General features: G+C 39.3%; 1 protein-coding gene across 1 annotated transcript in view; it reads left to right on the top strand.

Moving 5' to 3' along the window:
- SPAG16 (sperm associated antigen 16) overlaps window positions 1–11,824 on the top strand; it is a 416,421-nt gene that overhangs the window by 245,112 nt on the left and 159,485 nt on the right. Inside the window, 1 exon segment of the mRNA XM_035891998.1 lies at window positions 10,859–10,888. Within this exon segment, the coding sequence (XP_035747891.1) occupies window positions 10,859–10,888 (30 nt within the window).

The raw sequence follows: 11,824 nt of genomic DNA, 5'->3' as shown, positions 1-11,824 counted from the left end.
GGCTGGTGACAGTTTTGTTGAGTCTTTATAAATTGGTGTTAAGGGAAACCTGCCATGCTCAAGTCAGCTTCCGAAAAGTAAGGGGGAAAGAACTTTGCTAAATTTTAGAGAAGAAATCTGCACTCTGAAAAATAAACTGCTGCAGCCTTTCAAGACTTACCAAGACAAAAATGTAACTATTAAAGTTGACTTGTGTCCTTTTAATTAAAAGAAGTGATTTGATCTATTTCAGAACCTCCGTGTTTTAAGAGGTATGACTCCTAAGGTCTCATGTTTCTCAAGGAGGTCTAAGAAAACAATACAGCAGTATTTTATTGCAGACTTGTAAACTTGCTGAGTCAGAGGAGTAATGTTTGTTTATATACCTAGAAAATATTAGTACAACATTTATATCATGCTTGGGTTTCTTCCTTGGCTAAGCCTTCCTAGTTGCTAAGCCCTTGCTTTTGGCAGAAGGAAAAGGAAAAGGACAGAGGAAGGGAAAGAATTGCACCCTTGAACTTACCAGTTAAGTCCATACCACTTCAGAGATCAGTTCCCTTTTACATGCTCAATTTACGGTGCACTAGACCAAAAGCCTGGGCTGTCAGGCTCCTGTGGTGATAAACCTGGATCAAATCCTGCTCCTACTGACATCAGTGGCAAACCTTGTGTTACTTTCAGTGGGAGCAGGACTTACACACCATGCTCATTGATTCAGCCAGCCTTACCTGGCCGAGCTCAAAGCAGCCTCTGATGTGAGCAATGACAGAAAGGTTTCATACTTAATCCTGCTTCTGCTCACCGTGAGTTTAAAAAGTGTAACAATTAAAATTATCTGCAACCAACAATATGAAGTGATTTCACATGATTTAATAACTCGGGAGTAACTCTGCAAACTGACCCTTGCTAGGCAAACCCTGACTTACAGCTGCTTTTAAATTGGGGCATTGCTCTTTGTTTTGCAGAGCGCTTGGGTTGCAAAGATTAAAACGTTTCATGAGTGCTGACTATTAAGAGAAACTACACACAGAAAGATTTAATTTCTATTTTCTTTCTAAATATTTATAAACATTTGAGAAGAAATGTTTACATTTTCACAAAACCAGTAGTAGCGTATACTTTACCACTTCATTTTCGAAGTGTCAGCCACTAGTTTGAAGGAGGGCACAAATGAACTTTCACAATTTGAAGAGAGCTTCATTTTATTGAAGATAAGTAATAATTGAATGAAGTGGCTCGTATTGACAGCATTGTGCTGGCATATATATTTTCAAAGAGAAATGTACGTTATAGAGGAGGTGTCCCCACATGTCAGTGTCTTACAAAATGGGTTACATTTAGTGAAATAATGGGGCAAGAAAAAAGATCATTGTCATAAATGATGGTAGGCACTTTTTACTGAAATACTGGTAGTTTTACATTCTTGACATGAATAATTGGATGTGTCATATGTGAAGCTACCTAGAAATAAAATAGAGGTCATAAAATGTAAAGACATGATAGGGTGCATTTATAACAGCATAAAACAAACTGGCACTTTAATGTCTTAAGCCAGCTCATTTGCTATACTTGCCCATTGATCTTGGGTAGAAAAGTTCTATGCCTAATTTAAACGTATTTTGGAGATAAAGCCATATACTGGGAAAGTGATAGGATTTGGTGATAGTATTCTCCTTTTAACTACTACAATTACGATAACGGGATTGGAGGCTGGTGGTTGTGTGACCTTACAAAACTTCCTGAGAAATGTTGTGTCCACCTTCATAGCAGGTGCCTTTCTGGTGTAATTTAGCTTGACATTTTACCTGTTAGTGATTGCAGGTCACATAAAAGAATGTTATTCAATAGACATGAGACTGCATTTAGTTTAGTGTTTGTTTCGTGGGATGATTTGAGAGAATAGTTGTTGGGAAGGAGAGTACAGTTTGAGAGTGTTAGTGCACTGAATGTCTTCCTTTGGAAGGTGTGTAAATAGATGGCTGGTAGAGGCACTGACTCAAAAGTACATGCTTAATCTCATTGATTTGGATTGACTTTTAATTACCATGCTTGAAATGACATTTAATATGGTATGGCAATAAAATAAGTAACTCTGACTACCTAACTAATCACTGAAATGGTATCATCCCCAACCCCCCGATTTTTCCAACTGGAGCTGAACATAGAAACCGCATGCTTAAAAAAAAAAAAAAAAAAAATCAAGAAAGGAGGCAGAGCTTGCCCTGTTTTCATGGGATTGCTAGTAAGCATGTGTTGTGTGGTTTTTTTGAAACACTTAGATAGCGAAAGAATTGGTAACATGTAATCTCACTTGTCGCTCTGGTTTGCTGTGTGTCTTTGGAAATGAGTACTAAGCTGGTATGGAGCACGGCAGGCTGTCCAGCGCTTTGTGCCCTCCATAGCCTTTAGCAATAAATATGTACCAGGCGACTATAAAATGTTCCCATCAGGGTGTGCCGGCTTCTTGTCCTTACTGAGTTTTAACTCCTTCTGTGCAGATAGGAAAGTATACAGGGCAAGAGAATTCTACCCACTGCCTGTATTTTCTTTTCATTTATTGTACAGTTGATGCAATACCTAACTAGTGCATTATTTGGCTGCTATCGTCCATTAGTGTAGAGGCAGCAGCCTGTTAATATTCAGGGAAGTCTTATGTAAGTGGAAATGTTTCATATCTTCTGTTTTCAATGCAGTTTTACTGAAAGCCCTTTTGAATTTCAATGAACGATTCTGGAATGTGATTCTCCAAAGAGAAGTCTCTAAAAATTGAGCAAGTAAAATTATCCCATCGCTGTTGAGCTAGTGATATCGATAATCATAGAATCATAGAATGTTTTGGGTTGGAAGGGACCCCTGGAGGTCATCTAGTCCAACCCCCTTGCAGTGAGCAGGGACACCGCTAACTAGATCAGGTTGCTCAGAGCCCCATCCAGCCTGGCCTTGAATGTTTCCAGGGATGGGGCCTTCACTACCTCTCTGGGCAACCCGTTCCTGTGTTTCACCACCCTCATTGTACTTCCTTATATCTAGTCTAAACCTACCCTGGTTTAGTTTAAAACCATTACCCCTTGTCCTGTCACAGCTGGCCCTACCAAAAAGATTTTCCCCATCTTTCCTATAGGCCCCCTTTAGGTATTGAAAGGCCGCAATCAGGTCTCCCCGCAGCCTTCTCTTCTCCAGGCTGAACAAGCCCAACTCTCTCATGCTGCAGCCCAGAGTCCGGTTGGCCTTCTGGCCTGCCAGCGCACATTGCCGGTTCATGTCCAGCCTTTCATCCACCAGTACTCCCAAGTCCCTCTCGGCAGGGCTGCTCTCAATCCTTTCTTCCCCCAGCCTGTACTGATACCGAGGGTTACCCCAACCCAGGTGCAGGACCTTGCACTTGGCCTTGTTGAACCTCATGAGTTTCACACAGGCCCACCTCTCTAGCCTGTCCAGGTCTCTCTGGATGACATCCCGTCCTTCTGGTGTGTCAACCGCACCACTCAGCTTGGTGTCATCCGCAAACTTGCTGAGGGTGCACTCAATCTCGCTGTCTAAGTCATTGATGAAAACATTAAACAGCACCGGTCCCAGTACGGACCCCTGAGGGACACCACTCATCACCGGTCTCCATCCGGACATCAAGCCATTGGCCACTATCCTCTGGATAATGGTATGATTAATTTAAATGCCAACATTCATGGTATAGGTATGCTTCTTATAACTATAACAGTCTGTCCATGTTTGTCTGAACCTGTTAAGAAAAATCAAAACCTGATGAGGTAGCATAAAGGCTGATTTATTGATGGACGTCATTACCTTACCTGGATTTAAGGGAAGGGGAATTGACTTTGTAGAGAAAAAGAGAAAACTGAGGATAATTAGTCATGAGTGTAGAAAATGTGTTAACTGACGTTTTGCATTGAAAAAGTAGTAGTAACACAGGTAAAGGATGAGGGTTGGAATCTGTGTCTGAGATGAGGTTCAGAATGCAATCTGCAAAATACTGAACTACCGAGCAGTATTTCTACCATGGCATCATTGATTCAGGACCGCTGTTTCTGGATGTAAGTGACAAGAGTACTGCAAATGCCTAACCTACTGTTCATAGATCATTCCCTCTCTCTTCTGAACTAAAATGTTCAGAGATGGTGAAGCTTATATCCATGAGGTTCATAAAGAGAAAAAACCATTGCATAATGAGTGTTGCCACAGATTTATTCTAATGTAGATAAACTTGAACCACTGGATAGAAATATGAGCTCCCATGAAAAACAGGGCAATGCTCTACCCCTCATATCAACTTCTTTTATTTTTGGAAAAAAAAAAATCTAAATAAAATGTTCCCCTTTCTGGCCAAAAGATAGCTTTTATACAAGACAGTCTTGCTGAAATTATATCTCAGCTGGAAGGAAAGATGAGTTTATTTAATGTAGCAGTTGGAGGTTCTTAGAAATATCAGTCAGTCAGTTACCAGAGTGGTAAATTAAATCTTGAGAGGCAGAGCTCGCTCATCAGTACGCAATGATATGGAAGTGGCAAGGAGAGAGACAGACAACTACATCAGGTCTGGGTGTTTATGTTCTTGATGGAAAAGTACAAATCATTTCCTTCCCTTCTGCTGCTGTCATGGTCCATGACTTTAGTCCATTTTCACCTTGCTAAGGGATTCTGAATGGGCCTTCCTGCTTTGGCACCTAATTAATCTCTCACAAGCCTGTTCTTGCAGCCTGTCTGCCTGGGATAGTGCGTATCTTGTGTCAGTGACTCACAAACAAAATATTCTTTTCTCCTTTACTTTCTTTTCCTGTGTTCTTTCACCCCAAGCCACTTAAGCAGGTTGAAGATGTTGTTCTCCCCCCACCTTTGAAAAGGACATACATACACCCTGTTATCGCAGGAAAAATATCCCCTTTTCTTCCAGTGGAACACTGTCATACTGTGGTATGTAAAGTTGTCTATGCTTTCAAAACTAGTAAGTGCCCACAGAAACACACAGCAGGATTTTGCTTGTCAGAAACTGTTCAGCAACTTGGAGTCCTTACAGTGTAACAGCCAAGCAGGAAATCATTGGTCACTTCTAAAAAATGGCATACCTATACACAAATAAAAGTATATGATCTGAGATGAAAAAGCATGTTCTGTGGTATAAAACATTACCATGAGAGTAAAACAAAAAATTATTTTATTGAAGTTTATTGTCGTATATCAAGTGATCATGAATATGTTATCTTGCGCACTGAGCTCTAACAGCCACAATACTTTATGACTAGTTTAAAATGAGTCCTTGTGATAAAATAACACATGCAGTCTATATAACAGATAATGCCGAATAGTATAATGTATTATCTATAATAGAAAAACATAGATTCTGTAAAATTATACCAGTGGAATCTAATATTCCTTTGAAATATATTTCCTGGGTAATATTTCTACTCCGAACTTTGACTATGCCTTCTGTGGGGACAGGGTTGGTGTTCAGCTCAGCACAGCATATGCATTTCAGTCTGGAAAATGGAAAGGCATTAAAATAGGACTGAGAAGTCAGTTAGATCAGTGGTCGGGGTAGTGTCCATCAAAACCCTTTAGCTCTACTGGCCTGTATCTGATCTGCAGATACTGATCTTCTTTCCTGTTGATACAAGACCTGTAAGAGCTGCAAGAGTCTTCTGGTGATATACAGGCCGGAAGAAAAGAAAAAAAAAAAGAATCACATCTTTAATTCTCCCTGCTGACAGCTTCCTTAATAAATATTGTAAGAAATTTCTCAGTTAAGAGCCACCCAGTAATCTAATTTGCAAGCCCCAATGATATATTCAGCAGCCAGCTCAGGGGAGGTGTGTTTCTACTGTCAGAATCACATGAGCAGGGAATAAAATTCTGAGCTCTCACTGTAAGCTGTAATAATTTATGAAGAGTTGTTGGCTTTTATTTTTTTGCACTATTTTTGATTCAGCTGAACAAAGAGGATAGAACTGCTACTGATTTTACATTGATTAGTTTTTTTCATAGTATGCTCACCTACCTGTATGTTTTCACAGGGTATAACAATACAAGCACTGCGAATTCATGAAGTTTCATGTATATCTAAAGCAATCATAGACTGAAACCCATATCAGCATGGGCAACCTGTGTGTACAGCCATAATGATCAGTGAATGATGGTTCATTTCAATTGTCTCCCCTCTTGACATGCTTTGTGTAGGAGTGAAGCCTTTGTCATTCTGTTCAGTTTGAATAATCCCGGATTTGTTTGTTGCTTTCTGTGTTGTCCTGGTGAGGCATCCTTGGGCTCTTCCTTCTCTTCTTCTGTGCTCCAGTTGAAGGAACATTATTGTCTGGTGTGCATGCCAAAACCAAAACAGAAGCCAAAAAGCTTTTATATGATCATAGCTATATAGCCAACTTGAGGCTGTTTTGTGAGAGAACTGTTTCTCTACAGCGGCGTCATGGTGGTTCTTTCATACAATTGGAAAAGCTTCCTGTCTTGTGTTCCATCTGTATCAGGTTCATACCCTGAACTGGGGAGGATCAATAGTGTTGTCTCAGAAATCAACTCATTAAAAGATAAGAAAACAAAACTAATAAGAAAGCAAAACAAAACCCTCTAAGGTATTACTTTGTAGCTAATCAACTGGGAGAAGGCAGGATAGTTGGAAGTCTTCACTCTTGAAAGAACTTCCAGAACCATGTCACAGAGTAATTCTATCTGAACTGTGGTCAGTTCATGGTAAAGACCTCGATGCTTGGAGTTCACCTCTGTTTCCTCACATCTGCTTTTAGAACTTACAGCTTATAATGGCTACTGGTGGTGCTCATCCATGGTGAGAGACCTCTTCTTCAGGGAAAAGGCCTCTTGGGTTTCCACAGTGACAAGACCTTACCCTCAGTGAAGAACTCCCAGGCTTCACTTTGTTTCTGTAAATCTTTCTGCAGACCTTAAGAAGAAAGTCGGGCTGCCAGCACTCTCTAGCTTGCTTCAAGGTGCATGTTGGCCTGGTGTTATAGATTTCTTAGACCCTTTGTAAGCAAGAAGGAATAAGATGATATTAAAAAGGAAATAGTGCTGTCCCTATCCTACCTTTTCATCCATGTTCTTTGTAAAGTCTGCATCAGCAAAGTTTTTGAGGATGCACCCAGGAAACATAAAGTGGTGCTTTCATTGTTACTGCTTGCAATTCAATCATTTAAAACCTGCTTCTCCATTTCTTTTTACTTTCCCACTATAGCCTTCATTACTGGGAAGCAAACACTAACTGGTTTAGGTTTTTTTTATTTTCTCTGTGGTGTAGTGCTTGGGTGATGAATAGCTGTCAATGTTTATTTTTTCTAAAGAGTAGCTAGGAATGATAGATGAAATGCATTACTAATTTACCTAAACTTGTCTCTTGTTCTTATTATCCTGAATGTCAAGTGCCTTGACATCCGAAATGACTGAGTCCTCACAATGCAACAACTGGACATGCGCCGAGATCACTGAATAAACAGGTAGACTTAAATAGGTGATGGTGGTTTTAGCAACTGATGGTCTGTGTCTGGAAGACTGCATTGCTGCACATTGTGCTGTATCAGTTCAATAGACAGAGCAGCTGAAGGTCAGTTTTGTCGAGCTTCTTTTGTAAGTGCTGGCATGCGCTTTAAGTTATGTACAAAGGAAATGGGGGAAAATGCCATAGGAGAAACATAAGCTGTATTTATTTGTTCTTCCTCTAGAAGGGATCCCCCCTGACCCCCAGAACTCACTGCTGATTTCTCATGGAATATGTATTATTTTCTCCATAATGTATCACTGTAGGTGGTGTCAGAAACTCTGCATGTCTTCCTTTATTCTTCTCTACCTTCATTCTTTGGTATAGGTATAAATGGATTTAGTACATTGGAGCGTGTATTTGTCCCTGCTGCTTTGCATACCAAATATGTAAATCCTGTTCAAGTACAATACGAGAACAAGGCAAGAGGAATTTTTTTCTCTTTCATCAGAAAATTCAATAATTATTGCTGCTGTTGTGGCATTTCTTACAGAGCAACTCTTGAAATACTCAAGTTGATACTTCAGTTGGTATTAAAGTCACTTTGCATTTCTCAAACAGCGTAAAGATACAAGATTCGGCCCAGAATAAAGTTGTATTCATGGACGGGATTTGAGAGGAAGGAGGCAAAGAGCTATCGCTGTGTATTAATAGGTATTGTCATCAGAGCTATACAAACATAGATAAGAAAAACTGACATGAAAATGACAGTGGACTATTTGAGATGCTCATTAGGCAATTTCTCTTTATGGATCATAGAAACAGACAGAATAGAAGGTCATTTAATAGTAATCCTGGACATAAAGTACAAGTTAAAATTAAGCCAGTCAAGACTCATTATTCTTAAATGTGTTGGTCTGTAAGAATATTTGATATCCAAATATGAATCATTCAAAAAGAGAGAAAATATTGAAATACAAACAAAAGTGAAAAACTCGGTGGAAGAATAGATTTCTGCTTTGTTTTGTTTTCAATAAATCCTGCAAGGAACTTTATCTTACAAATGTCTCAGTAACCCCCTGTTCATAGCAAATCAACAGAATTATAAAAGAGGGGGTTTTTGATAAATTTCTGGAAAAAGCCTCCTCAGTTTTTGTTCACCACCACTGTTTTTCAGCTTTGGGTAATTTTGCTAAGATAGGAAAGACCTTTTGCGAAAAATAACCAAAACATTGTATGCGGCATTTTGTTGTGTATTCTGTTGATTTGTTTCCCTATTCAGTGAGAAATCTTGCAGATTTCAGATATGTGCCCACATTGAAACACCACTTTAAGTGGTGAAATCACTGTGAAGATGCTATCTCCCTCTAAATACTGAATGATACTAAATGTTCCCTCCAGAAAGAAGATGAATTATTTTCTCCCATTAATTTGGAACAGAATATTTTCTCACCTCTGTGAGATCAATTAGCATTAAGGAGTACATTTAAGATAATTTTAATGAAACATGAAAATCATACTCCAGTTTGTTTGCTCATAAATTAGATTCATATTATTAATCACATCTTGCTCTTCAATCATTAACTTTAGTCAGCTCTTTATTATTAAAGATAATGGATGTAGAGAACTGTAAGTCAAAGCGGTGCAAGTTGAATGGACAATGAGCTCTGGATTTGGGGCAGAATGGAACATAAATCTCTGTAATTACTAAGTTGAAGCTATAATGCAGCCTTCAGACTTTTGAAACACATGACATTACTTTTTCTTCTTTCTTTGATTTTTTTTTCCTGGATAACATAGGGTCAGATCTAGTGGTACAGAAAAATCTACAGCCCATTGACTGTAATTTTAAAAATAAGATATATGTTGCCTATAGGGAAATGAGAACACAGAAGGATGAACAGTATTTAGATGATTATGGCTTTTGCCAAACATTCTGGGAGAAAATATGGAGTTGGTGTTGGATTTGGATGGGAACCATCCTCATACTCTGCCAGACTCCCAGTAGATAAGATGTATGGTGTGAGACTAAGGCTGCAATTCATTGGTAGGAATTTCTTGCCAGTAAAGCTGGTGGCTCTCATGCCAAGATAAGCTGCAGAATTTATTTCTCTTTATGCCAGTTTCATAGAAAGACAAGCATATTCTGGCTTTTCACCAGAATATATTCTCCCTGACATATCAGAGTGAGCATCTCTACTCATGAATTGCAAAGTGTGCCCAATGATAAATGTGAGAGGTGCAAAAGAACACGAGACCCCAAGAATACAAGTTCACCTGCTTGGGTTAATTCTTCTCATGATAAGCAGTCTGCCACTCATCTGCATCTCCCACGTTCTGATGAGTAATTTCTTGGGGCTAGTCAGATTTGTCTGAATCTTTGCTCTTTCTCAGACAGGTAAAATGCCAAATATTTATGCATTTAAATAATTAAATAGAGGAAAAAAGGGTACACACATTTTTCATTCTACATGTTTGAAACTTATTGATTTAGTAACTATCTCACCTGCTTTCTGATTTTTGAAATGTTAAGTTCTGTAACTGGATATTTATTTTTTTAAGAAGTTTTGCAGTGACTGTCATTTAGAAGTCAGCATTCAGTAGTAATGCCCTAAGAAATGGGCCCATCAAGGATTTGGGAAGATGTGTGTGTACTTAACTGGACAGTCCCATTCACCTCAGTGATACTGTTCTTGTGAATAAAGTTCAGCATGTGCACAGCTCTGTAAAAAGTTAGATTCATACAATGCTCTATTTTTCTATTTGATTTTGTGAAATACTAAACATTTGAGATATTGTTTAATAATTGTTGTCCATTTTGACCTCTACTGATCACTGATATTCCAGTGCTTGTAGTTTAATCTTTTAATTATCCAGGATATATTCCTGACTTTATGCGATGTTGCCTAGGGATTTAAGACAAGCCCTATTTTTCTGCATTCCTTTTGAAGGAGACTGCTGGCATATAACACAAATTAAAGGATCCCATTCCCACCCCACTATCAAACTAATATCCCTGACATCCAGGCAAGAAAGCATCAAGCATGTCAGCCTTTTACTATTTGGGTCAAAAGGCCTTAAATTAGGGGTAAGACAGCGCAGAAGAACAGTGACCAGATGCAAGTTCTAGCTCTGCATCAAGTTTTATCTTTGACAGTAATTTGTAGGCTGAACAGCACAATCAAAAGTTAGAAGGTCTGAGGTAGCATGGTTTTTGATGAATAATGCAGTCACCAATCTCGGAGGAAAATGGAAAACACAGGATGGGGTTGTCCAAAATCCTGCCTTAACAGCAGCAAATAGCTGCTGAATAGAACCTGGCTGTGGCCATCATGCTCCTCAAAGACTTCTGTAAAGTTTCTCCCTGTCTCAAAGAGAGGGAGAGGAGTGGGAATCCAAGCACAGCCTTCTTTCAGGCTCACGCAGGGGTATCTCTTCATGGGCATGAAGAAACTGGTTCTCTCTTAGCCGCTGGAAGTGGTTCATGAGTGTGGTACAGCCACACTTTATATAGTAGGGCAGGCTGGACTTTTAGGGCCACATTACACCCAGAGAAAGACATTAGGAAGAAGGAGGCAGTGAAAAGAATGAGAGGCAGCTGGGTGTTCCTTTAGGGCAGGGTTTTTTTCTTTAAATGTGGCATTGGATAAAAAAGGGTCTTATGTACAGCCCTTTTTAAAGCATTATTTCCTAATAAATTGAGGCTTCTGTACTCACAATGTCTGCTTATCATTTTCTGCTAATGGCTTTTGAATGTTAGCCAAGGTTTGATAGAGTTTAAGTTTCCATGCAATTAGGTCGCTGGGCAACAGGAGGGAAACCCAAATGAATGCCCCCTCTGGTTGAAGTGGCAGAGTGGGTCCTCAGCCCAGCTGTCAGGCACCACCTTTCCTGTGGTCCACAGCAACCCCACCACCCTTGTTCTACAGAGTGGTTACAGGTGGTGGTGGTAAGGTACTGCCTGGGACTTTTCTTTCTTGGCTTTTCATGATCTACCCAACAGACTTTTAGATCCTGAAATGATCTGTCTGTGAGTTCAAAGAAATAGCAAAGCAAATCCCCAAGAATTTGGGGCGGTGTAATTTGCATGTGGTCCCTTCCAACCCAAAACATTCTATGATTCTATGATTCTATGATTCTATGATTCTATGATTCTATGATTCTATGATTCTATGATTCTATGATTCTATGATTCTATGATTCTATGATTCTATGATTCTATGATTCTATGATTCTATGATTCTATGATTCTATGATTCTATGATTCTATGATTCTATGATTCTATGATTCTATGAAATCCCCAAGAATTTGGGGCGGTGTAATTTGCATTTTTGTGGAACTGTAAAAGGCACCCCATTTAAGGCATACAGATTGTTTAAGGACAGTGCCTA

This window comes from Egretta garzetta, unplaced genomic scaffold (assembly GCF_000687185.1).
Source record: "Egretta garzetta isolate BGI_Z169 unplaced genomic scaffold, ASM68718v1 scaffold230, whole genome shotgun sequence".
Classification (NCBI taxonomy): Eukaryota; Metazoa; Chordata; class Aves; order Pelecaniformes; family Ardeidae; genus Egretta; species Egretta garzetta.
The sequence above is the reverse complement of the archived record's forward strand: the minus strand, read 5'-3'. Positions and strand labels throughout refer to the sequence as shown.